We start from the raw sequence: 26,221 nt of genomic DNA, 5'->3' as shown, positions 1-26,221 counted from the left end.
AGGTGGTAGCACCGGTATGTTAAAAACGGTTCCGGTGCTACCGTCATGTTCTGCTCACGGGTGCCGGTACGGCCACCAGGTCAGACCTGGTGGCTGCAAAGGCTGCAAAGGCACCCGCGAGCAGAACTCGTAGTTTGCCGGTACCGTAACAATGGTACCGGCAAGCTTACAAGTACTGTTGTTACTGTACCAGCAAACTCATAATGAGGCCCATGTCAAGGGGAACTGTGACAATGCTGGATAACAAAGTACATGGTTAAATTTACTCAGATTCTATTTGCATTTTTGTAATATCCATACATTTTCCTGATGCTGAAAACTCAATTTGATCTTTCTCAATGTGAGGGGATCAATTTCCGGGTCACCAGTGGTCCAGGGTTGAATATTGGTTTCTAAACCATCAATCAGCCCCACACCTCTAGTATACCAGAAGGGTTTCCGAACATATTAGAAACACAAGTAAATTATAAACTTCCAATTTTGGTAACGTGGACGGAATGCTAGGCTTATCTTCTCTAGGACCTGGATCGTTGGTTAGTTGCAACACAGTGAAAATAGAATTATGAGCCAATGATAAAAGGGACTGTTCAGTCAAGGTTGCATAACAATATCTACTTTATTATTATTACAACAGACAGTTCTAGCACACTACAAAATACAACCAACCCTGTAAAGGAACACAGAAGACAAACAGTTTCACGAAGGAAAGGGATGCACTCTGGATAATGACAGGAGGGTAGTCGGTAAAGTAATAAGTCTTAACTGTTCAAGGTTGTTTGGTTTCAGCACCAAGGGAGCAAGGGGTCGTAAATGTCACTAGCGGCCTTTGGAGAAGGACCAGGGGGGACAGAACCATAATGTACCTGGTCCCTGAGATGATCTTGATGCACAACAGAGTTGAGTCAGTTCTAGGACGCTTTGCAGCTCCTGCAACAGAGGTCAAGACGGGAGACAGTTGTGGGTATCAGGTGGCCGGCAGTTCGGCAATCGAGGCTGAACGGACGGCTGCAGGCTGGTCTACACGGTGGCTTTAGGGTCAAGAATTGTTGTCGCTGTGCTGGTTTGCAGATCTGGAATGCTGGTCGAGGCGTCTCGGATGGCTTTAGTGACTGCAACATGACAACACTCAGTGGTGCAGCCGGTCGCGGTTCGAGGGCATGACTACCTCAAAATGTTCCTTAAAAGATGGACGCTGGTTGGTACTTGTTGTGGCACTCCTCCTAGCTTCTTCGCTGGGCATGTGTCGTCCTTTAAGGTGGATGGCCCAAACATGAGGAGAGCGTTTGCAGGCAACAACCATGTCCTTTGGTCACAGACTCTCTGGCACTTCTCACCTAGGAAGCTTGCTGGCAGAACCTAGCAGGGCACGCTGTGTGCTGGCTGGGTACCGGTTCTGGAGCTTCTGGATGGGTCCTGTGATGTCGGCATTACCCTCTGTTCCATGGGAAATGTTTAGGGGAAGGACCTTGCTTCCCTCTTGGAAATCCTGGCCTTCCTTCACTGGCGGAAACTGTAAGGCAGGCTGTACCTTTAGCTCGGGTCTAAGTGAGTCCTTCTTCTTACTCCTTTCGTAGTCGTTGGATGATCTGCCAAAAGAAGGGCTCAACCCTCTTTTAATGCCAAATGGGCTCCAGTGATTGGTGCAGGCTAAGCTTACCTTAATGAACCAATCCTGGGTCCCCACCAACAATCTTCTAGTATGCGTGAGGTCATAACCAGAGTGATTTGCAACCGAAAAGGTAAAGAGGTGACAACATGTACTATTAAGTCCCACCCATCTTCCTTTCCGATCAAAGTGTCTCTCTGGTTAATCGAGCTCTCTGTGGCTCCTGATCAAAGCTCAGGTCTCCCTTGAAGTTATGGCGGAAATAGACTTTCTGTCTCCATCAAATCACATACTCGTACCTTCCTGAATGGGGCCCCCTTGCGGGATGAGCACTGTAAAAAGAGGCCCCAGACATGACATTCACTGCCCTTCATACTAATGGGCGCAAGCTGACATCAAGTTGACACAGATGCATATCAAAACAGTGTTGGGTTTCCTGTCCCCTTTGTCAGTCCTGCTACCAGGCCTGCCGCAGGCCTGCTTCAATTAACTCTCATCAGTATGCGCTGCCATCAGCAGGCAGACAAAGGATAGGGTGAATTCATGGAGCCTTTGATATTTAATTTGGCTGGCCAAGGCAGGAGGAAGGTGTTGCCCTGCTTTTATGTACTCCTGGCTGTCACATTCCAATTGAACGTGACAGGAGGAATGCTCCTGTAGGCTGTGTCCAGCCAGAGTAGACGTGACTATGTGTGTGTTGCGCGGTGAGCATAGGAAAATGTGTGCAGATTAGCCCCACACATTTTCTGAGGTTGATCTCCCATCCTTCAATTTCTTAAAAAAACATCTAAAAGCCCAGGTGAGTGCACACCTGCCGTGCGGCGGGCCAAATTCCTCACACACATAGCATTTGGTTTACCTTGAAAAAAATGGAAGAACATCTTTTATTCCTGTGGATTTAGAAAAACATATCTTTCTAGCCGACTTTCAGCCATGTAAGTGGTGTTGAAGGGGGGGGGAGTACACACACACAATTCACTGTCTAACCTACTGGGCAATGGGTGGCTGTTTTTGTTTAGGCACCTGATGTCTTGAAGAGGAGATGTTTACAGTTTACATTAGCAGTGGACACTGCCTCTGTGTCATGTTCGCCTCATCGCTGTTCCTCCTGTGTCTTGACTCGGGAGTCAGCCTGGAATTCATCAGGGGCCGGCATAGCTTAAGAGGTGTAGCCCTCTGCAGAAGACCCTTTCTTTGTAGCTCAACCCCACCTTGGTCTAATGATACCAGACACTACTTTGGATTCGAAATGCTACAGGAAATGTATTAAACAAGATGAAGGCTGGCTTATAAAATGGTGTTGGGCGTCACTGGTCTACCATAGGTATTTGTAGACCACAAGACACTGAAAAGACATTGGGCTCGGTGGACAAGCCGGAGGAGTCTTTGTTTGTTTTATGTAATGGCATGTTATGTAATTAAGATCTCTGGTCAACATTCAATACATGCCAACATGACCCATTCCTTTCAGGAGGTGTTTGTCCAGTCCTGTTAATTTCTAGAACTTGTTCCCCCAGATTTCGCCTTATAATTCTGGGACTAAAAGTCATAGAGTGCCTTAGAATGTCACGGAAAAAAACAGGACTGTACAAGCACCGCCTCAGTGCAATGCAGAATGTTCACAGGTATGGAATAATTTCAGGCCAATCCACTGCACAGACCATGTAAGGTTCATTGCTGGATTCTGTATGTAATGCTCCAACAACACAATTGACATCTTGATTTATAGAATGTGTACAATTAGTGAAGGCCCCATCCAAAAATACTTCAAAGGTACCTCAATTGAAAAAGTAGCAGAAAGATTTAAATCAGACTAAAAACATATTGGTGACCCCCGAAGGGGAATATTGCCTGCTGCTCGCAAGAAGGGTCTTTTTTACAGTAAAATAAGCATCAACGTGAGCATGCGCCATGCTGGCTCCCGCGGAGGTTCTTGCATTTCAAAAGATCATTTTGCTTTATGTATCTTATGCAGCATTGCCCCTATACACATAGATCGGTGGTGCAGTGGAGGCCCCTGATGCATTCTATTTCGACGTGGTGGCGCAACGGATCCACGCAAAGTCTGCTGAAGCGAATACCTAGAGTCCCATTAAGGATCACTTCCGACCACATCTATGTTACTAAAGAATCAGGTGCAGCCATTTTCCAAGATGAATGGAGCGAAGGAAAGAGATAAGTATGAATTACAGTGACATGTATTAAGCTTTTATAGAACCTTATACATGCACTGCAGCCATCCCCATAACATTAATTGTTACTAATTAGTCAGTCCTGCCAATTCTGCCTCCTTATGAATCTGGCACTACTTTCTTCAGGTCATACTCGTTATTGGCGTGAGGTACCTTGAAGTGCTAATAAAGTGCCTTGTCACCTCTGGGATTCCACGTGCATAATGATCCGCGAGCCCGCCATGGCTGTAAGATGCATCCGCAAGCACCATGAGATGCTTAGTTGGATTCAATCAACGTGTCAGTATGTCCAAGCATAATTATAACATTTTTGGTTTCAATAAATACGTCAAGATGAAAAACAAAAGACAAGTATGCATGGGCTCTGAAATATTTTGAGTTTTCTCTAAGTGTCATTGATTGCATTCGTATCATTACACCCGTTCAGTTTGCCGAGGCAGGTAGATTCTGTTGGGATGCAGAGGCAAGGTCTGTGTTTTTTCAGCTTTCGCCATACAACAGCGCACTCATCAGACTTAGACAACAAAGTCAGCCACTTTCTTGCCGACAAGACCAAACTCAAGTGAATGAAATATCATTTCACGGGTAGAGCCCTGGCAGGAGAAGAGCTTTCGCCCAGCTTCGTCTCACTTATGAAGAAGGCCCCAAAGGTGAATTGCTAAAGTCTATTTTTCAAAATATATTTGTATTGGTTTTTACAGCATGTACCACGCCCCCCTCTCTCCTTCCCTTGCCCCCCCTCGTTGTCATCAGCTTCCTGAAATTAACCCTTGTTTGTTTCAATCTATGTCGGCTTTTCAACTCTGATATGTCTGCTAGCAGATTATTTTCCTGCTGTTTTCTAATGTTGTGTATGATACAGTACACAGCCATTGTAATGTCTCTTACCACCGCTTTCATGGCGTCCCAGTGATTTGCCACCCATGTGTCTGCTGCCACATTATGTGTGAAATACTCAGCCAGGGCAGTCTCTAAGTTATCCCTCACCATCGCATCTTTTAGAATGTTGACGCTCAATGCCCCCTCTAGATCTTCTGACTCTGTTCTACGTAAGTTCAGTTCTAGTTGGTAAAAACCTAATCACCCCTCTACAAATCAATAAGCAAGGGGATTGGCCTGTACGACACACAGTTTCCTGGATCCATGGCTGGTTTTGAAATCAGCACAATTTGTGCTTCTGTCATTGAGTGGTGTTGAATGTTTCCCTCGTCTCTAAGGGAATTGAAAAGATCTAACGTAGAGTTTATGATAAGGAGAGCCATTACCTTGTGGAAGGTTGCAGAGAATCCATCTGGCCCCAGGCTTTTCCCGACTACCAACCCCATGATTGCTGCTAGATCCTCCTGGCTCTCTGTGTATTGTCCCGGGAGGATAGCTCAATGGCAATGTGCTCGCCTTGGAAGTAAGACGACACAAAGCAACACAGGTTCGATTCCCAGGTCCGTGCTTAGAAACCTCAGGGTATTTAAGCGCGTTATAAATATGCAACTAAGACAACAACAAACATTTCTGTAACAGCGCCTCAATGCCCCGGTGCTGTGTGAGCACTTTAAATATGCAAATAAATAAAATAAAATTCTCTGGTTCATTCAGGAATGCTAAGTAGTCCATTTGAGGAAAGGTAGACCTTGCTCCCTCAGCCATATATAAAGTGTGATAGAATCTCCAGAAGGATTTATGTTTGTGCTCTGCTATCCTTCCCAGCATCATCCACTATCCTTTGGATAAAGGATCTGCTCTCCCAGGTCCTCAGCCTATTCACCAGGAGCCTGTCAGCTTTCCCTCCTTTTTCATAAAAGAATTGTCTAAATCGCAGGAGCATTTTTCACACTTTGTCTATTCCAAACATATTTAACTCCCCTCTTTTCGCCACCAGCTTCCTGAAATTAACCCTTGTTTGTTTCAATCTATGTCGGCTTTTCAACTCTGATATGTCTGCTAGCAGATTATTTTCCTGCTGTTTTCTAATGTTGTGTATGATACAGTACACAGCCATTGCAATGTCTCTTACCACCGCTTTCATGGCGTCCCAGTGATTTGCCACCCATGCGTCTGCTGCCACATTATGTGTGAAATACTCAGCCAGGGCAGTCTCTAAGTTATCCCTCACCATCGCATCTTTTAGAATGTTGACGGTCAATGTCCCCTCTAGATCTTCTGACTCTGTTCTACGTAAGTTCAGTTCTAGTTGGTAAAAACCTAATCACCCCTCTACAAATCAACAGTGCCTGGGGGATCCCTGCCTTCCTAGAATAGTCGGTGCCTTGGTAACTAGATTGTTGAGTCATACCTTCAACAGTATTGCGTTGCTTTAACAACATGTATCTTTTCTATTTTTTCAATTTTTTCTATGTTCTATGAAGAAATTACGTTTAAAAAATTCATAGAAAATTATATAGGGGTGTACAGGGTTAAAAGGGGCAGCAAGGGTGTGGGGGTAGGGGTAATAGTAAGAGAAGGGAGGGGCTTGGTGGTGAACCCCGCCAAAATTAAAAGAAAACATTTCAATTTGTTTATTCAAAGTCATTTCTTCATAGAAAATTACTTTGAAAAAATGTGTGACATGGAACCCCCTTCACCATCTAATCAGTAAATAGCGGGAAACAAACATGCAATGGAATATCCTGCAATCAATGCTCTCGCAACAGATAGAGTTCTTCTTACCTATGTAAGAAATGTAAGAAACGTTTTACCTATGTAAGAAATGTCCCCAACCCATTTAGGGACCAGTGAGAGGATTGTGTGGGATCTTGCCACATCATTGTTCCACAAGGGTCACCAATTTTATGTGGACAATTTCTACACCATAATACCACTGTTGAAGGAATTGTACAACGTGGGCACACTGGCATGCGGTGAATCCGCAGTAACCGCAAAGGCTTCCCCAGTCAACTTGTGTGTAAGAAGCTGGACAAGGGAGCATGTATGGCATTGCGGCATGATGAACTGTTGGCACTAAAATTCTGCCACCGAAGGGATGTGCACATGCTGAGTACTATTCATGATGAAATTACTTCCCTTGACACTGTACACGGGCAGGCTCAGCAAGTGCTAAAACCCAAGTGTATTCTGGACTACAACAGGTACATGGGAGGAGTAGACAAAATAGACCAATTACTTGAGTTATACCATGTAGAGCGTAAGAGCTTGCATGTGGTACAAGAAGTTGGCAGTTTACCTTATGCATCTAGCTACATACAATGCATATGTTGTATATCGTGCAGCCGCTCTAGAAAACAAACTGACATTTTTGAAGTTTGAATTAGCAGTTTTACCTTCGCTGACCGTTGTGCATGTACCAACTCCCAACTTTGCAGAAGTAGAGGATGTAGCCAGATTGCAAGAACGACACTTTGCTGATTATGTGCCTGCCACCCCCAGGAAGACACAACCATACAAAAGATGTAAGGTGTGTACAAATCAAGGAAGGAGGAGGGATACTCGGGTGTACTGTCCCCAATGCCCTTCAAAGCCAGCCCTCTGCCAACAGCCTTGCTTTGCTTTGTATGATACAAAGAAAAAATATTGGGAGATCGAGTGATTTCCTGAAATGCCCATCTTTCCTACAAAGTGACCCATAGACTCTCGATTCAATCAACACCCAATTTACTTGTGTCTTGGAAAAGACAACACCATTCAGGATTCCTCCACTTGAGGCGTTCCTCACCATCCATCAGCATTAGAATTGCAACTGCAAACTTCTTGATGGCTCTGGCCTTGGAGAACACCAATGAACTAGAACTGAAGTAGATATAATTTGCATTTTCCCTATACATGTGCAAGATCCACTAAGTCGAAATCATGGGCTCCCAGTAGCATTGATCCAAACAACTATCAGTATGTTTTGTTAGAAATTTTGAAATTGCGAAAAATGGCATGATCTGCTGCAGATGGGAAATTATGTGCTCTGTCTTATACTTTATACAGTTTAAGGAAATAGCTTGTAATCATGGTGTTCAGATATCAAACACAAATGCATTGGAATCACTGTAATTTATTGTTAGGTGTCATTTTTCTTACTTTTATGATGGATGACATATGCATTTGTAATTTGTAATTGAACGTACAAATGTTATGTTTTATTTTTTTATCTTTTTTATATTATAAAAATATAATCACCTAATAACCCTTTTCTGTGATATAATTTATTTTAATATGGGAGGTATCCTACAACATTTCTACAATGTCAGTACTAACACAGTCTAAACATGTATGTGTCCCTAAAGAATACCTTTGTTAACTTTTATCTAAATCCCACCTCTATTACCCAGTTAACTTTAAACTAACTATATGCCTCAGATAAATTTACAGCCACTATGAGAATTTGAAAGAAGGTCACGCTTTGAGGTAACCCACCAGCCCGTTTGACACACTTTATTCACGTGTGGTTTATACACCATATTTGTTCTATCGCTCCCATCCCATAACATTTCCTGCTTCCCCATTTGTATTTCTACACGTTGATTTTCCCTCTCTTCTTTGTTCATTGTGTATTTCTTCCACCCAAATCATCTTGGTTTGGACTCCATAGATCGTCTGTCGGGTCGTATTTGTCCTCTTTTTAGGCATGCTTTGCAGCAACGATATGGGAGTTTTCACAGGAGTTTTTCCACTGTCAAAACTGCACAGCAGACACATTTGTGTATGGGCATCTGGTTAGGTCCCTTGAACCTTCTCTCTGCTCATAGGTTCGAGTGCCGCCAATTCTCCCGGTATATATAGGGTTCTCTTTCTCCCTGCCTGTAATATAAAACTGAATGAGTTTCCTTTGAAAAATAAGTGTCTCTATCGTCAATATTTTTCCTTTCAACCCAACCCTTTAAAACCCATTTATGTGTTACCTTTAAACATTCCATTCCTTCTACTCCTCAAACTATCCAGAAGAGACCACATCACTCCAGCCCTATAAACACTACAATGGCTCCTAGTAAAACATTGCATCACCTTCAAAACAATGTGCATAACACACAGGGCAATCAGCGGACAAGGAGCAGAATTCCTACAAAAGAAAATAACAGTCTACAAACCAAAGAGACCCCTCCGATCAAGCAACGAAATCTGCCTGGAACTCAAACCATACCTTAAGAAAAAACTTGGAGGCACCTCCTTCTACCACTTAGCCGCAAAAACCTGGAACAACATCCCAAAAGAAATAAGAAACACTGACACTGAAGATCACCTAAAATTCAGGAAATCACTAAAAACCTGGCTCTTCAACACACAGACTGAATCTGGAAACCGAAACCGGAAAAAGGATGACTAATCCGGAAAGGACACAGACATCCCAGACCCGAGAAGGTAGCTCCCACGGCACCTGAACGGGTGACACCGGATAGACTGGAACACAGGCGGCACGCACGAAGACTGAGCCAACTCCCCCAGACAATCCCACCAACACTTTCGCCCGTCCCTTAGTTACCGCCAGGTACCACAGTGGTGTGGAATTGTCGAGATATTGGCAATCACCACTCTACCTGAGAGATTGACATTGGCAGGTGCACTGGCCACAGGAGTATGAAGGGAGGATAAGGGGAGCTATGAGAGAGCATGTTAGAGGTGGCGGCCAGAGGAGTAAGGAACCTTATGTGCCAGTCGGGTCGGACCCAGATCAGGACAGAGCCGCACCAGGGGAGACTGCGCAAGCCGAGCGCCTGAATTCAGCATAGAGACGCAAACTAACCAGCCCTACTAACAATTTCCCTTTCTGCATACACCTCTCAAACTCCAAACCAAGCACAACCAAAATCTACAGCACAACAAACCACACAAACTTCACTACATTTCAACAACAAAACAAAAACACACAAAGTCTTGCACAAAATTACATGACGACTACCGGCCGCAAACACCTCAGGCCCAGCCAACGGACCCACCGGGCTGAGGCCGCCAACAGCACATCACTGCTCTCTTGCACTTTCCCTGCCTCCTCCCACTAACTCAACCTCCCCTCCTCTTTCAGAGCCGCTAGAGCGCCAGGGGACCACTCCGGTGGTGATAGTGCACGGTACAAATGTCCTTTAACATTAACATTAACTATGTCTAAGCACCAGCTTAAATCGGAGTTTGCAACAGCCTGTTGTGACTTTTGTCTTTTTGTGTAACCACCCTTGGGGCTTTTGCCTGAGAGGGTTTGAGATTTTGAGCAGGCATGTTGTTGCGTTCCTTTTCTCAGCTGCTGTATATTGCTGTGACACATGTTTCACTTCCGGGGCAGTGCTGTGAGGAGAAGTTGTGTGTAATCCTGGAGGACATATGTCTGACTGAGAGTTGAGAGAGACAAGACATGACTCAGATGTTTGTTAGTGTGGGAAAGGTCCCTAAGGGGTTGCTGCCTGGAACATGGCCATCGCCGGGTCTAGCAAGGGGAGAAACACATGATGGGTTTAGGACTAGGTGATTTCCTTTCTAAAACTCCTTGAGTTCCCTCCAGCTGGGTGAGGAGGAGCAGATCCCGCTCTTCTATAATTGCATGGCTCCCCATTGGCAGAAGAGCCTATCAAGCGGTGGGATACCCAGGGGCTTGAACAGGTACAGTCCCTGGCATGCTTAGGCTTCCATCAGCAGACAGTAAACCTGACAGATTGACTGACAGAAGTCTGTGGAGGTAAGCAAGAGTTTAGGAGAAGGGGTAATGGTTAAGAAGCCCCACATGTGGTGGAGTAGACATACATTATAGGGTTTGCTCTCTGGGGGCGTGGGTTTCAGCAGACTCCTTGGATCCACTGGCTATGTATCTATTGACATGTAGAGTGTGGGTTTCAATGTGCCAAACACCATTTCTTTGCTGGCCGGGTTGGGTTCCAAAACCACTATCGAATGGAATCTCCTTATAACCAATGTACATATGGGGTGCCAAAAATCCTGATGAGTTTACATATATTTATATATTTAAATGGTGTACTTGTGCGTTTAACTCTGCATCGTTCTTGCTCCTAAACAAAGTAACTGAAATGCTTGCATAAGGTAGGCTCTATCTCTGTTTACACTTTGGCTTCATGTACACATTCATCCCTCTTTTGTGGGGAAACCTATGGGACACCTGCCAGCCCCTTTCATTCATCTTTATGTTGGGTGCAGACACATAATATATTATTGTGTTGCTGCACTCACTGTCTAAGAGCAAGCGGCACCCCCTCCTTACGCTTATCTTCACATTGCTACCATCTCAGGCATTCAGGCGAGCGCAATCTCCTGTAGAAACAGATCAACCGCGACTGGCCGTGAAACCTGAGAATATAGGTGGGGGCGGGGCTATATTTCTTTTATTTACCACTGCAAGCTTATCCAACTTGACTGCAAGATCCCAATAGGAAGTGTTCGCTACACTACATGGTTTCACTCATCTCCTCACACCCTCCTCCTTAAATGTTTGCATACTCTTCTGATTTGACACCCTTTGAGGCATAGTTCTGCCTCTACAAAATGACAAAACAACAAAATAAACATGTATTTGGCTTAAATCAGGGAGCCATGAACCGTATGGCTTTCTTCCCACTTGCTTTGCATATCCACTGCGGCTTTCTACGCACGACTTTCACCTTCTCATTTACAGATCAGCCCGAGCGCCTGGGGACCAACTCCGTTGCTGACGGTGCGCGGTACAAATACCTTTAACATTTAACATGTGATTGTATATATATATATATATGAGTGTATGCCTCAGTTGCAGTAAATACTGACTGACTAACGCGACGCGACAACGAGACCCAGACCTAATTGGGCTGCATTTTACTAGAGGCCACACTAGCAGCTGATTAATCGTGCTGCTTTGATGTTGACTTCGTAACGACATACCTGACGGGACGGTACAACACGGCAACTGTGGAGCCAATTGTATAAGCGTATTAGAGCGACACACAACGCCTTTAATCTAAGAGAGGCGATAGAGGAGTTTTGAATTTGCACAGATACTCATCCCACATTGTTGTCGGTTGAAGTCTTTTATTAGCAAACGTAAGGTGTCACGCGTCCATTCCTTACGGGAGGACAGTCCAAACTCTACTTTAACCTCAAGAAATTAAATGTTTTTGTAACGGGCAAACTTTTACATTTTATTTGCAAAGTGCATGGATCCAGGTGCTGTCGCTTAAGCCAGTTTTTTACGTAATTTCTAAAAATGCAGAATTTGGCTTAATATGTGTGATACATTTAATGTCCACCTTGAACCATTTAGGTTGTGAGGCGTCAACCACAGCTCTGCCGCATAAAACGACCAACTGAGACACATCGTGCTTTTTTAAGTATATACCCCTGATGAATTTCCCCTGACTGTGTGTGTATGAAATGAGTGAGGAATGAAACATGTCGGGTTGAATGGGAGAGTAGCTGTGTGGTAGTTATTAGTTATTTCAGTTGTGTGATATATATTTTTTTTCCTAACCTTATCACTGTGGTTAGGCTTATTAGCAACATATTGATTTAGACTTTTTTGTGCTTTTTGTATTCCTTGATTGTGTGGTTTTTTAGGTTTACACGTACACCTCTGTCTCCCGGTGTACTTATATTGTCACTGATGCGATATGGTTGTTTTTCTTGCTCTTTAGTTCATTTTGTACTAAAAGTTTTTAAGGATTATGCTATTTTTGTATTAAATAATGTATGATGCCATGTCGGCATTTTTACGATGTATTCTTACCATTGAAGGTTAATAAAATTTAAAAATTGTATACCTTGCTCTATTTTTCCTTGCATAGTACTAATAACGACAAGTACTTATGTTTAAAGTTATGTTAAGTGGGAACTGTTTACCCCTTTCCCTGCCTTCCTATTAGTGAGGATGGACACGTGACACCGTGACACTTTACTGTGGACCATTCTTTAGTTTATATTGTTTAGGTGTTCCTAAAGTTAGGGGGCGTTTTGGTCCATAGTTTAATCCCCCCACCTCTTTAGTGTACAGTGCAGTAAATACTGAAACACCTTGAGTGTATAACCGCCATGGACATATCTTTCACATTTGCTTTGCACTTGATTTTTCCCCAGAAAGCTACATACATTCTTTGGCAATGTCTTAAGTATTAGCTTGTTGCTTTGCAATTGTAATTGGTTATTTATAATGCCCAGACCTTTCTAAGCACGGACCCGGTGATCAAAACTGTGTTGTTCCGTGCCGTGTTGCTTCCAAGCCGAGCATGTTGCCCCTGAGCTATCCTCCCGAGACAGTCGATGCTTCTTGTGCAGTAGATTCACAATGGCACTTGTTACATTGGCATTGCATTGGGCATGGTTGCCAATACTGTTTTAATGAAGGAGGATAGGTGATTTGAGGTAATGCCAGAGCATTACCCGAAGAATTGTACGCATCCTCAAGTACACACATTGGATGGCGTAGGGTATAGAGTGACGTTTTATCCTGCTGATCACTAAGCCTTGCAGCCCATTTGAAGCACACTCTACCCGGGGCTCTGCTGTTGTGATGAAGGTGTGTGATGATTAACAAAAGCCAATCCTCTTTTTTGTGTGTCATCATCCAATTGTTTGCCTGTAAAACACGCCTGAACTACTGTGTTCATTTTGCACAGTGTGCAGGGTTATTCTAGCAAAGATGTTTCTAATAGGGTCACAGAAACTAACAGAACAATTAAAAAAATGTAAATCAGGAATCTCTTGAAGGGCCCTCTTGCATATGGGAACAGGAATCGAATGTAGGTATTTTGCATGTTGTTGTAAAGTTTTGAATTAGCGAAATGTGTTCAAAGGCTCAACTGAAACCATGGTCTATCAATACCGCAAGCTACTGTAGACACACAATGGAGCGCGTACAGATCCAAGGGACCTCCCTTTTTTGTAAGTGGGTGGGTCTGAGCATGGGTGTCATTTTAGGGAGGGACAAGTGTGTTTGTCCCCCTCAATTTCGTGGCACACCTTTTTGTCCTCCTCATTTGGCAGGGGCCCCTTTCCTTTAGATGTCATCTACCCCCCCAACATTTTCAGCAAAGCTACTCCACTGGGCCAGGGTGTTGCTTGCCATACATTAGAGGTCCCTTCAATAGGACAATATCGCAAAGGTGTGTGTCCTGTTGCGTTGGCGTTTATCAGTATGTGTGAATATTCATTGCTGAAGATTTCCATTTCATGTTCTATCACCAGTTGAATAACTCCAGATCATGTGTGTCCAGATGTTCGAGGTGACCCGCACTGTCGTGCGCATGTTCTATCATTTGTGATCCAGGGCAGCGTGCTTCCGCCCATCCCACTGGAGCTTGTCGCATTAGCTTATTTTCTGTGATCAATTGTGGCTTTATGAAGTATGCTTATTTTGTTTTTCTAAACTGAGATGGGCAACTTGAGATCATATTGGCGTTGAAATGTATTCTTCTTACAGTAAATCTCACATCGGTTAGTTTATCCCAAGGTCCCACGGTATTCATGCTTCACTGTAATGTTTCTGTTACTTTCATTGATAGAGGGTTGTGAACACCTTCATTTCTGCAAAAGGATTATCGGGTCTATGTGGCCTTTTTTGACGTATACAAGGCTGCATGCAAAAAAGACCAATTTTCTTTTTCAGTTGCTTTCGTGCAGCATTCAATGTTCGTTACTACCCCTCAAAACCAATCCCATGTCTGCCCTCAACCTTTAAATCAGGGGTTTCAGTCCCCTAACACTCCTTTACTCCCCTTCCCGCTGTAGCCATTTCTACTCAAACCCCCTTCACCTCACAAACACACACACTCACAAACACAGAAACACACACACTTATGTGCCCACCCGCCGTGGCCCTTCAATGCAACAAGCAATCTTCTTTGACCGACGCAAACACTCTTACCCTTAGCTTCTCTCCAGCCCCATCCCCATACCACTAAACACATTTCCCCTCAACATATACACATACAGACACACACACACACACACAAAGAAACTCACCAGATGCATCCACAGCTTTTGTCTTCACCTGCGCGCACTTGTGTGCGTCCAGGGCCGTGACATTTCGATTTAGAAAGACTGTTCTCAGCGGTCTCAGACCTGTCTTTCTAGATCTGTCTTTTTTGCTTTCGAGTAAACAAAAAAGGCCTTTTCCTGCCACACCCGATTATCATTTCGTCCTCCTGCCCAGATCCTATACAATCATCACGCAGCTTCCTTGTGTTGATTTATGCTGATCAGCAAATGCAATGGAATGTAAGTGGCCTTTTATAGTGCCCAGCTGTCACTGGCCTGGAAGAAAAGGGTGGGAGCCATTAGTGGGACAGTGGGAGAGGCAGATGCAAAACCTGTGGTGTTGAAGGGTGCAGGTGGGGTACCAGGTTCCTGCGTGCCGATCTGCTTTCCATGGGTTTGGCAGAAACACTTGGGAGAATGTTCTCCATAGGAAAGAGCCCAAGATCCGATAGACAACAGCACTTTCGGATGTGCCAGCATAGAAATGCAATCTCCGACATTCTTCAAAATGCATTCCATGGCTGTCTTTTAATGTGGACAGATATAAAACACATTTGGAAAAGTTAAACACCGAGCTATTCTGTTTGAGTCGGAGACAGAATCAGCGTCAGTCTCGAGTACAATTAAGGCATGTGGCGGGCCCTGCAACAAAGAGATGCTTGTGGGCAGAACTAAACCCCTTGTGTAGTCTGAACGCCAGCCATTCTGCCTCAGGATGCCGCCCATAGGGAACCCAGCAGGAGACAGCAAGGCTCCAGGATTAGCTGTAAATCTCGCGGGGCTGGGACACCCAGCACTGTTGATATACGTCTTCTTCTGCGTCACTGCATAGGACACATAGTGGGACTGCTGCTGCTGGACCCTGCGCCATAGGGCGGTGCATAGATTGCGAGGCACTATAGCACCTGCACCTCTGACACGACCTTCAGCTATGGCAGACGCATGCCACTCACGGGGAAGACCCAGGCCACTCACGGGGCAGACCTAGGTCACTCACGGGGCAGACGCATGCCACTCACGGGGCAGACCCAGGCCACTCACGGGGCAGACCCATGCCACTCATGGGGCAGACGCATGCCACTCACGGGGCAGACCCAGGCCACTCACGGGGAAGACCCATGCCTCTCACGGGGCAGACCCAGGTCACTCACGGGGCAGACCTAGGCCACTCACGGGGCAGACCCATGCCACTCACGGGGCAGACGCATGCCACTCACGGGGCACAAACATGCCACTCACGGGGCAGACCCAGGCCACTCACGGCGCACACGCATGCCACTCACAGGGCAGACCCAGGTCACTCACGGGGCAGACGCATGCCACTCACGGGGCAGACCCAGGCCACTCACGGGGCAGACCCATGCCACTCACGGGGCAGACGCATGCCACTCACGGGGCAGACCCAGGCCACTCACGGGGCAGACCCATGCCACTCACGGGGCAGACCCAGGTCACTCACGGGGCAGACCTAGGCCACTCACGGGGCAGACCCATGCCACTCACGGGGCAGACGCATGCCACTCACGGGGCACACACATGCCACTCACGGGGCAGACCCAGGCCACTCACGGGGCACACGCATGCCACTCACGGGGCAGACCCATGCCACTCACGGGGCAGACGCATGCCACTCGCGGGTGCAGGCCTGCATTCAGAGAGCGCTCAAGTGGAAATTGGAGAACCACAGATAGATGTAACAATGTAACATTGGTAGCACACCTGCAGCATTGTTTTTCTTAATTGTAGTTGAATGCAAATTTGCTAAATAACTTATCAACGTCTGTGACGTTTCCTAGCAATACAGACTTATAAAGCATTCAAAATGCCAGTGTCGGGAAATATAACTAACATTATAAGCGAGGTTAATGTCCCACCTTTTAAACAGTGCACTGCTTCGTGTTTTTAATAATGCAGCATTGCAGCCCGCAGGATTGACAGATACTAGCTTCTAAAGCATTGGAACCACAAATTCACAGGTGGGTTGGGGGCCCTTAATTGCACCTGTGGGCTATACCGCTATTAGAACTCTGGTCGGCTACCCAGCACCTTTTAGTCAGAAGAACTCAGGTCGGCTACCGGCACCTTGTAGTCAGATCATGAAACATTTCCTCAAATCAAACAGACAGGTTTTGGAGAGTGGAAAGGGCTGCAAGACAGAACGAAAAGACTGCATGATGTTCCAAACCACTGATGGCCAGGGTTGAAGGGAACAAGTCCCAGTTCAAAACACATTAGGGTCAAAAAGGTGTGTGGGAGAAGAGACACAGCAGCAGAGAGAAGCTGCACACCAACAGGAATGGTGGACACACCTGAGCGGGTTGGCAGGAATGCAGGCTGAGTGCTGGCATTGGTGCCTTTGAGACAGAAAGGGTGGAAGCCGGGACAAGTGCATGCCAGGGACAATGGGCACAAAAGAGAAGAACCTGTGTGCACCTTCTAAAAAGAGAAGGCGCCTCCAGCCCCACAAGCTGTGGGAAATCTGTGGGAACATTCTGGTGATTACAGCCCGGGTTCCACAACCTCATTGGCTGTGGCACGCCACCCGTCTGAAAACTAGAATTAGGACAGCGACTAAGTTTGTAGAGGCTAGCTAGGTATATTCAAGTCTCAGCAAAAGGTTCATAGGATTTAAAGAAACATGAAAAGGTTTCTCAGGATGTTAACCAAGTTTCTGATTGCCTATCGGATATAGCCAAAGTCATAAAGAATGCTAATAATATTCTAATGATTGATGCAAATAATAGTACTGCATAGTGAGGATACGGCCATCAGGCATCATTTCTTCAAGCAGCCCTTATTTGCAGCCACATTCAGACCTTGGACCTCATTACGAGTTTGGAGGTAGTCATGCCCTTAATAAGGTCGGGTCCGTGGTCCCTGAATGGGGAAATACCGGGCCATTCCGACTTTGGAGGGCCTGGTATTTCCGCATTCAGGGAACCGGGACCCGGACCATTCCCATTTGAGGCCCCATAGGCCTCAATGGGAATGGGGAGCATGCTAACAACGGGCCCGTTAATGACGGGCCTGTTGTTAGCATGCTGGTCCCCTCGCAGGACCAGCAAAGAACGTCTGGTCTGACCAGGCGTCCAGAGCGGGTCCCGCAAGGGGACCTCGTGATAGGGCGGAATGGGTTTAATGGCGCCGGCAGTTCTACCAGCGCCATTAAACCCATTCCGCCAGGGTCGTAATGAGGCCCCTTGTCTTGATGGTACCAGCAGTGAAGGCTGATGTGAATCTTCTTAACACCCATTAGAAACTTCTGCGTAACTAAGTACCATTGATAATACCAGTGTGTATTGACTAAAGTATCATACATGGATGCAGGAAATAGATGGGACCACTATCAGCAAAAGTGAGAAATGAACATATTAAGGAAGGGGCATAAAATAACATTTCATTGTAGGATAGTATTCAGAATTCTGTGGATGAATGCCCTTTACAAAGTGCAAAATAATGGGCCGATCACATCGAAGGGCGGCAAGAAGTGTTGGCTTGTAATGAGATGGTTGACCTTGACAGAAGGAAGCTAATGTGTCACAAATGTAGAAACCCTGCTCACTTGACACATCTTTGAGGTTTGATGATCATTTATGTGCCATGCAAGAGGTTTCCTTCCAGCAAAACAAATGGAAATTGACATGTTCTTTGACGCCCATGAGCTGGAAAACCAGTGGAACCAAAAGGACGTAGATGTTCTAGTCAAGAATGAAGACCCTTTGTACAGTTTGCGCTGGACATGTTGGCAAGCGGAGAGTAGTAGTAATCTTGGACATATGTTCTTAATTATGTTTGGCCTAGGACATGCTGCACATGTAGCACAATTATATTATTATTAAGCTGGTCTTGCTAACCCCTGATTCTGCAGGATTTTGAATGCAACAGTTTGCTTCTAATTGGTTAGGAAGTTATGTAGCCCAGGCGTGCAAGTGTTCCTTAGACTTGCAACTGATGGAAAGACACAAACCATCAAAAGGAAAATGCAGAAAGAGCCGCACTTACACTCTGTATCATTCTTAGCCCCGCCAAGGCCGAATCTAAAGGTGTGCCCGGAGTGCTCACAACACATTCTGTGACTCTCATCAATTAGGATGTCCCTAACCCTTTGTCAGGATGTACACCTCCATCGTAAGGGCTGCGAAAGACGAAAATGAGAATTACAGGTAGGCAGAGAGAACATGTCACTGTAAGCCCAGAAAAGGCCCTTGTTAAAGAGAACCGTCTTTCAGTTCTAACGCCTAGCGGCCCCAAGAACTCTATGGAGTAGATCTATAGCATGGCAGACTATTAGGATTGGGAAGCCAGTTACAGCGCAGAGCTGGGGATTAGCCTGGAGGAATCATGTCAGCCAGACCGGTGGAGTGCACTGGTAGGCAAAGCACTGAGAGGCGGGTCACCACTGTTGCTAATGGAGGCACTCCTCAGGGGATTCCCATATCTAAGGGAGGTTGGAAAGAGCCGACCGCCATCTCGGAGACGGTGGTGTACATATCATTGCTAGCGCTTTCCCCCAGATATCCTACAGGCATACTCAGTGTGGATGTGCAAGACGACATGGGGAACTCAACCTCGACTAAAAAGTGTGAAGAACGCAAGTGTGGCAGGAGACGGAGACGGGTGCTGAGTCCTACTGCCACACTCTAGCTAGGTGCGTATCGGACGGGTTTATCCATGTTGAAGTAGTTGTTTTGAAATTAGAGATAGATCTAAACAAGCAAGGGGATTTCAGCTATTCCATGCATTTTGTAGGAAACACGGCCAATTTGTTCTAATAGTCCAGTGTTTGCATAGAAGACAGGATGATGAACTCTTGGTGGCGAGGAGTTGCCGTCTCTGCTAACTAATCTGCAAGGTTATTTCCCTGTTTTTGCATTTCTTTATCGGATGCATGAAATCCAAGGGCAAACTCCAAGCAGCAGGAGGCGAGTGGGGGTACAAAGAGGAATGTTGGAAATGGTCCAAATGCTTCAAGGAAGAAGGTGGCAGTTTGCAGGCACAGGCCGAGCCGCAATGAGTTCTTCTGAGATGGTGGCATACTCTGGGTGGGGAGAAAGCATAAGAGGAATATGTAGCTAGGGTATGTTGAGCTGGGATTCATTTGGGTTCATCGACCACCGCAATCTCAACAACCTGAATCCCAGTGAACCTGGTTTTACTTATTGAATATGTGTCCCCTTGTGCCTCTTTTTACACACACGCTCTCAGCACCAGACTCGCCATACACTGCCAGCCCCGCTTGCCTCTACATCCTCCAGCTGTTTGGGGGCTCTGGACGAATTTGCATTTTCTTCATTCTGTCATGCTATTGGACACCTTTGATTCCGCACCTGCAGAAGCCTGAGCATACAGAATCCCATCACACCAGTCTAAGGAATATTCCCAGTAAATAATGCAAAGATCACATTGCGGTCAAATGTCCTTTGGCAGTAAGAGAAAAGTCTTTATACGTGTATTTGCAGAACTTCAGAGGGTCTGCCACTCCGCACAGGTGTCATGAGGAGGTGTTCCAGCTGGTGGAGCCCCCTATTAAGGGTTTGACTTCCGCACTGGTTGTGCGGATGTTGCATAGATTTAAATTTGCTAATCTCAGGCATCCGGAGAGTTGATATAGCTGGGAAAGACCACCAAGGGAGCTGGGTGTGCAATCATGGAGGCTTTTGTGCACAACGCACAAGTTCTTGTGAAACATTATTCATTTTGGGGGATCCATTTTATGGCCTTTGGTGCTGGTGTGATATTGTCTTTATAATGTAGTGCAAGGATGAGGCAGGGAGTATGATTTGGTACCTTTTGCAGTTTTGATGGGGTTATGCAGTCCTGGGTGAATGCTGTTGCAATAGCCAAGGTGTGAGGGGGCAACTGCAAAGGCTGCAGTGGCTAAAGTAACTTTACACGGGTCTTGAAGGGATTTGGGAAACCCCTTGCCCAAAGATGAGCGGTACAGGTTTTAGTAACTGTATTCACCAGAGCATTGAAAGAGACTTTTCTGTCAAAGATCGCTCCCAGGTTTCTGGTTTACTGGATCAAATGTGGAGGTGATCCAAGAGTGATAGGTATGTAAAGGCCGGGAGTGAGGGGGGAGCGTGCAGCAACAGAACCAAGAGTTGTATCGCAGTTTTCTGCCCATTTAGGCACCGCCAGTTAGTATGCACGCTACGATGAACGTGAGGCGGGCAGTTAGCAACCTAACGACAACCTGATGACAACCTACTTATTCTTAGTCCAAACTTGCGTGAAAGTGGGTGCCCTCTGCAGGTACACGTAAACCCACCTCTTGTGTTCTGATGATATCGGCAATGGCCACTGAAGCAAAGTAGGCGCTGAGGAGGGTCATCGAGAGCGATGATCTTTTGGTGACATCCTAGCCGCACCCCATGGATGATGGTGTCCAATGCTGTGAGATGCAATATTTTAAGAACCCCCATCTCCCCTTGGTTGCCATTTGTGAAAGGGTCTCCTGTTATTTTCAGCTAAATGGTTAAAGTGCCACAGCATGGTCTGAAACCCGTCCGAAAATCACTGTATAGGTTGTTTGATTGGCGATGCAGGAATGGCTGCGAATCGACAGTGGTTTCAAGAGCCTCTTGCAATGCTTGGAAGGCAAGAGATGGGCAGTCGATAGTTAATGCTTTGGGATCTGCATTGGATTTCTTCAGCATTATAATTGTGATAGGTTATTCATAACATGCTTAATACCCAGAGGACCCAGGGATCGAACTGGTGTTGCTCTGTGTCGTCTTGCGTCCAAGACGAGAGGGTTGCCCCTGGGCTTTCCTCCCGTGACATCAGTGTAAGGATGGCATGTTTAAATAACTTGCAGACTACACATGAGGAGAGTTAGGCATTGGTAATCTTTGTACTTATGGAGGAGAGTGCATGTGGACCGAAATTAAGGAACTTCCTGTTGCGTATATCAGTTGGTGATGATGATTTCTTTGAAAGGGGCAGGATGTTTTGAAGGTCGTCTTCTGTAAATGGGTGGGGATGTCATGGAAGAGTTGTGGGTAAGGTGTCTGTCTATGGGACGCGGGGCTGCTGCTTGAGCACTTCATTTTGATGTCTGTCCTTACAAAGTCGGCTTTCTATCTGAAGGAAGCCATCATGTCTTTGCACAGATTCCTATTCCACACAGTGTAGGCATGGGTTCTGTTTGGACCTACTGGTTCCTTAGGCATCTAGAAGATGTCCATGGCGAATTCTGACGAACCATTTGAATGGACTTGCATAATGGGCAGGCCAATGAGCATATGATATGATAGGTTATTTATAAACGTGCTTAATACCCAGAGGTGTCTAAACGCGGACCCGGGGATCGAACCTGTGTTCCTCCGTGTCAACTTGCTACCAAGGCGAGCATGTTGCCCCTGAGCTATCCTCCCGAGACATATCATGAAAGGGTGGTAGTCTGGAGTGTGGAGGTTGCCTGGAGGCCTTAGCCTGTTTGCCACTAGACATGCTCTCAGCCCTGGTGCTGGAGTTCAGGTCTGGTGACAGGATAGCTCATGAACGTCACTGACAATTGTGGGCCATTGAAGAAAGCCTAGCGCTGCATTCAGCTTGGGACCTCACTAGAGGGTAAGGCAGGAGACGTTATGGATGTTAGCTGTGCTGCAATTTTAGGTTCTAGGCGAAAATGTTACCTGGGAACAAGTTGACAGGTACGTGATTCTTTTTCCTTGCACCCATAAAAACCTTCCCCCCACATATTCTAGGATAGGAAATAATAACTATTATATACTTGAGTCAGAGAATATTTAGACAAACTGCTTGATTTTCTCCGGAGTTCAAATTCGGGAAAATGTCGCCCCCTGGCGACCTTTTCCAAGGCGACTTTATCACTGGATACTCAATTCTGTAGTAGGTTTGAGGTGGTTACATTATCTGCAGTGATTACCAGGTTGGTAAAGTTGTGGCAGATGCAATATACATTCCCAGTCAAGATGATAGAATCCTCTTTACCATGGATGGCTTTACAGTGGAAGGCCTTTGGAGAAAATGGTGGCACTTCCTCATCACAGATGACCGTTAAAATTCAATCCCTTTGTGGAACTGGGTGAGGAGAGGTATTCCTGGATGTCACTTACAAACACTCTGGAGACACTCGCATGTATTCCGTGGTACCACTGACTCACAAATACTCTACCTTACTGATCTCATGGAGCATTGCTGCACAACACGTCAAATGACACCAACAGTTTCAGATCATAACTTTCCTGGGAGAACCTTTATTGAAAAACTGGAGATGCTTCAGACCTAATGCACTTAAAAAATCTCCAAGTATAGCACCGATGTGGGCCACTAAGATGCATAGTGCTTTGGGGAAGAGGAGTAGAGTGAGTCAGGCTTATTTCTGTTCTGTGATGGGCTTTGCTTCTATTAGAAAATGAGTGCTGGTTCCTGACCATTGGCACTGACACAGTGTGCAGACTCTACCTTGTTATCTTTGAGGAGATGTTTGCGTCTTAAAGTTATAATGTCCCAGTGTTTGTAGACTACAGCTTGTCTAGGAATTAACCACAATGCTTTTATTGATGAGTGCCTCCTCTTTTATGGTTTCCTTGACTCTTCATTCTGAAAGTGATATCTGTGCCTATAGGTTGTACATGAATGGTGTTGGCAAGTGTCTTCTGAGGTTGTTGTTCTCCCAATCAGTCTGCATGGGCTTGGTGTCCATGTTTTCATGCCATGCGTGTTCATGCATTCTGCTCTTGCTCTTTCATTTTTGTCCATAGTGATATGTGAAGTGAGGGATCTTGGATCCTGTTGGTGATGGTGTCTGTGTGCCCATGCACATTCTGCAGAAGTGTATCCGGGCACGCACGCGTGCTTGTGTGTGTGTGCATGTGTGGTGTTTTCATCTGTCATCCCGTGCATTGGTGATGTTATCCGTTAGCCACTTATTGGTGTAATTCTGGGCCTACTGCGCATGCAAGATATCGATAGTTCTTTCTTAAAAAATAAACTATCTCACGTTTGGCAGATCCGATTGTCAGGATGTTTACTGTGTGCATCAGTTCAAGGTAATTGCTATGTGTGTTCCAAAACTCTTCAATATGGAAGAGGAAAATGTTTAAATGTATGTCTGAAAAGTTTTTTTTTTTGTGGATCTATGGAAAAATCCAGTGCTTAATTTGTGGGGGTGTTTGCCAGGGTTTAGCCCTAGCACTTATTTTTTAGCCCCGCCACTTATTGTCTCAGACTCACTTTAATTATGAAGTGGTGATCAGGCACGGACTGGCCTTTTTGGCAATAGGCCCATGGCTGAACCAAAAATGCAAAATGCGGTTGTGGGCAACTTTTTTTGGTCAAAGTGACCCACTTTTTGACCAATGTGGGCCAGTTTGAAGAGTTACTTCACTATGTGGCTAATAGTTTTGACCACTGTTGCTGAATACATATTCTTTCAAAAGCACAATGTTCAGGTCACTGCAATGGTTGTGAATTTTTATATATTTTTTAATGCACAATGTTCATCACATTTTATCAAAAAATTCAAACCGTGTCACAAAAGGAATGAATTGCCATTAGAAACTGTGGGCCACTTTTTCATTGCTGCCCGAGACAATGTTATGGCCCAGTCCGACCCTGGCGGGTGATAGTGCATCCATCCACCACAATGAGCAGTTGCGAGCTGCGGTGTAACCACACATATGTCGACACTGTGGGGAGCAGCTCTGGGTGATGGCAGGGTTCCATGTAATAATGTCGCCACAAAAATCTCGCCATACAAAAATATTGCCGAAAAATGGCCGTTTTTTGTGGCGACATTATTGCATGGAACATGCGGGGGACATCCCCACAACCCCCCATTTTTTTATTTTAATTTTTTATTTATTTTTTGCCCCTGTCCCCATATATATGGTCACCCATATAATATCGCTGCGACCTTTTCCCGGCGATATTATTTACGGCGACCATATATATGGGGATAATATTACCTGATACCGATGGCAGCAGTGGTGGGGAACCGCCTGCAGTGTCACAGTAGTGCTAGAAAATATTTGGACCCTAGCACTTCTTTTTTTATACAAAATTAAGCACTGGGAAAAGCAAAAATGTTCAACTTTTGTAAGCTTCAGGAAAACCTTCATGAAACTTCATCGAATCTGCTCTGAGAGTTGGGTGTGGCCAGACCGGCTATTTGGCAAATGTAGTTCTCTTTCATGAACAAGGCTAAAAGACACAGATGAACATGTTGTTTTCAGTGTCATGTAACATTAGTATGCATATACAAACTCACACAGAAACACTGCACCCGTGTATTTTTTGCTACTGTATGCTAACTCTCCCCACTGTCATTTGGTGGCGCATTGAAGCTGCTGTGACCTTTCACCTTTATGTACCGTGTGCAGATCGTCCACTGTGCACACGCCTAACCCACATTTCCATTCATTTACAGTTGTTCAGCATATCAAGAGACACAACATTGTCTTGAAGCGAGAGCTGGGCGAAGGGGCCTTTGGGAAGGTCTTCTTGGCAGAATGCTACAACCTCTACATGGAGCAAGACAAAATCCTGGTGGCAGTGAAGGTAAGAGGCTGGCACGACAGGGTTTAATGCCGCTCGTCTATATGTGCCTATCCACAGGCCACAGTCTACAGAGATTCTGTGGCACATGCGTGGTCGGGGCCACGGGCTAGTGGAATGTCAGGAGATCACGGTATCTGATGTCATGGAGTACCACGCAATGAGAGCTGAGTGTCATAGGGGGACATTAAAAGCCAATAAAATAAGATATTAGAAAGGAAATTACATTAAAAATACATTGCACTGGTGTTTGCTGAAATCCTGCCTAAAGTAACCTCCAGACAAACAAATGAGAACACTGCCCGCCATTTCCATCCAATTTGCCATTAAAGTGATACTTTTAAGAAAGACAGTCTTTTTTATGCACTGAGCGACATGTCAGTTGATAACTGTTTAATAAGCAGACTTGAAGTATTTTGTTGCATAATGTATTTCTTAAGAAGTATCATTTTAATGGATAATTTGATGTAAATGGCTGGGCAGTGGTCTCATTTGTTTGTCTGCAGGCTTCTTCAGGCAGAATTTCAGCAAACACCAGTGCAATGTATTCTTAATGTAATTTCCTCTCAAATATCTTATTTGAGACGAAGGCGCACTTCCCCTTGTACCTTTGGCTTTTAATGTCACCCTATGACACTCAGCTCTCATTGTGTGGTACTAAATAGGCCTCATGGTATTTTCACAGTTATGCCATATGAGGATGGGCTTGAACCCCCACCTTTCCCAATACAATCCACATGCATTTACTGCCTGTGCCACACAGACTGACAGGGAAGCCAGTAACCATAGCAAGGCATGTAATGTCAAACAGCTCCTTGGTTATTAACCTGTTTACATACAAAACAGCTCAATTAACATGCAAATACTTTGGGGTGCCTAATGAGGCGGGTTGGGTTAAATGGAGAGAATGGGGCAGGGTGTAGAGGGAGTGGGGTAGTCCTTCCTTTGTATTGTTGGTCGTCCCGATTTTCTGTCTTGGAAATCTGGTCACCCTATGTAGAGTACACTCAGTATC

General features: G+C 45.4%; 1 protein-coding gene across 6 annotated transcripts in view; it reads left to right on the top strand.

Moving 5' to 3' along the window:
* Positions 1-26,221, top strand: part of NTRK2 (neurotrophic receptor tyrosine kinase 2) — a 663,657-nt gene that overhangs the window by 458,417 nt on the left and 179,019 nt on the right. For all 6 annotated transcript variants that reach the window (XM_069625860.1, XM_069625859.1, XM_069625858.1 and 3 more), the window contains one exon: positions 25,079-25,209. In XM_069625860.1, the coding sequence (XP_069481961.1) occupies positions 25,079-25,209 (131 nt within the window). The remainder of the gene's footprint in view (positions 1-25,078; positions 25,210-26,221) is intronic.

The sequence above is a fragment of the Ambystoma mexicanum genome, chromosome 6p, assembly GCF_040938575.1.
Source record: "Ambystoma mexicanum isolate Mex_15411 chromosome 6p, UKY_AmexF1_1, whole genome shotgun sequence".
NCBI classification, from domain to species: domain Eukaryota; kingdom Metazoa; phylum Chordata; class Amphibia; order Caudata; family Ambystomatidae; genus Ambystoma; species Ambystoma mexicanum.
Note: the sequence above shows the minus strand (reverse complement) of the source record. Positions and strands in the feature narration are given on the sequence as shown.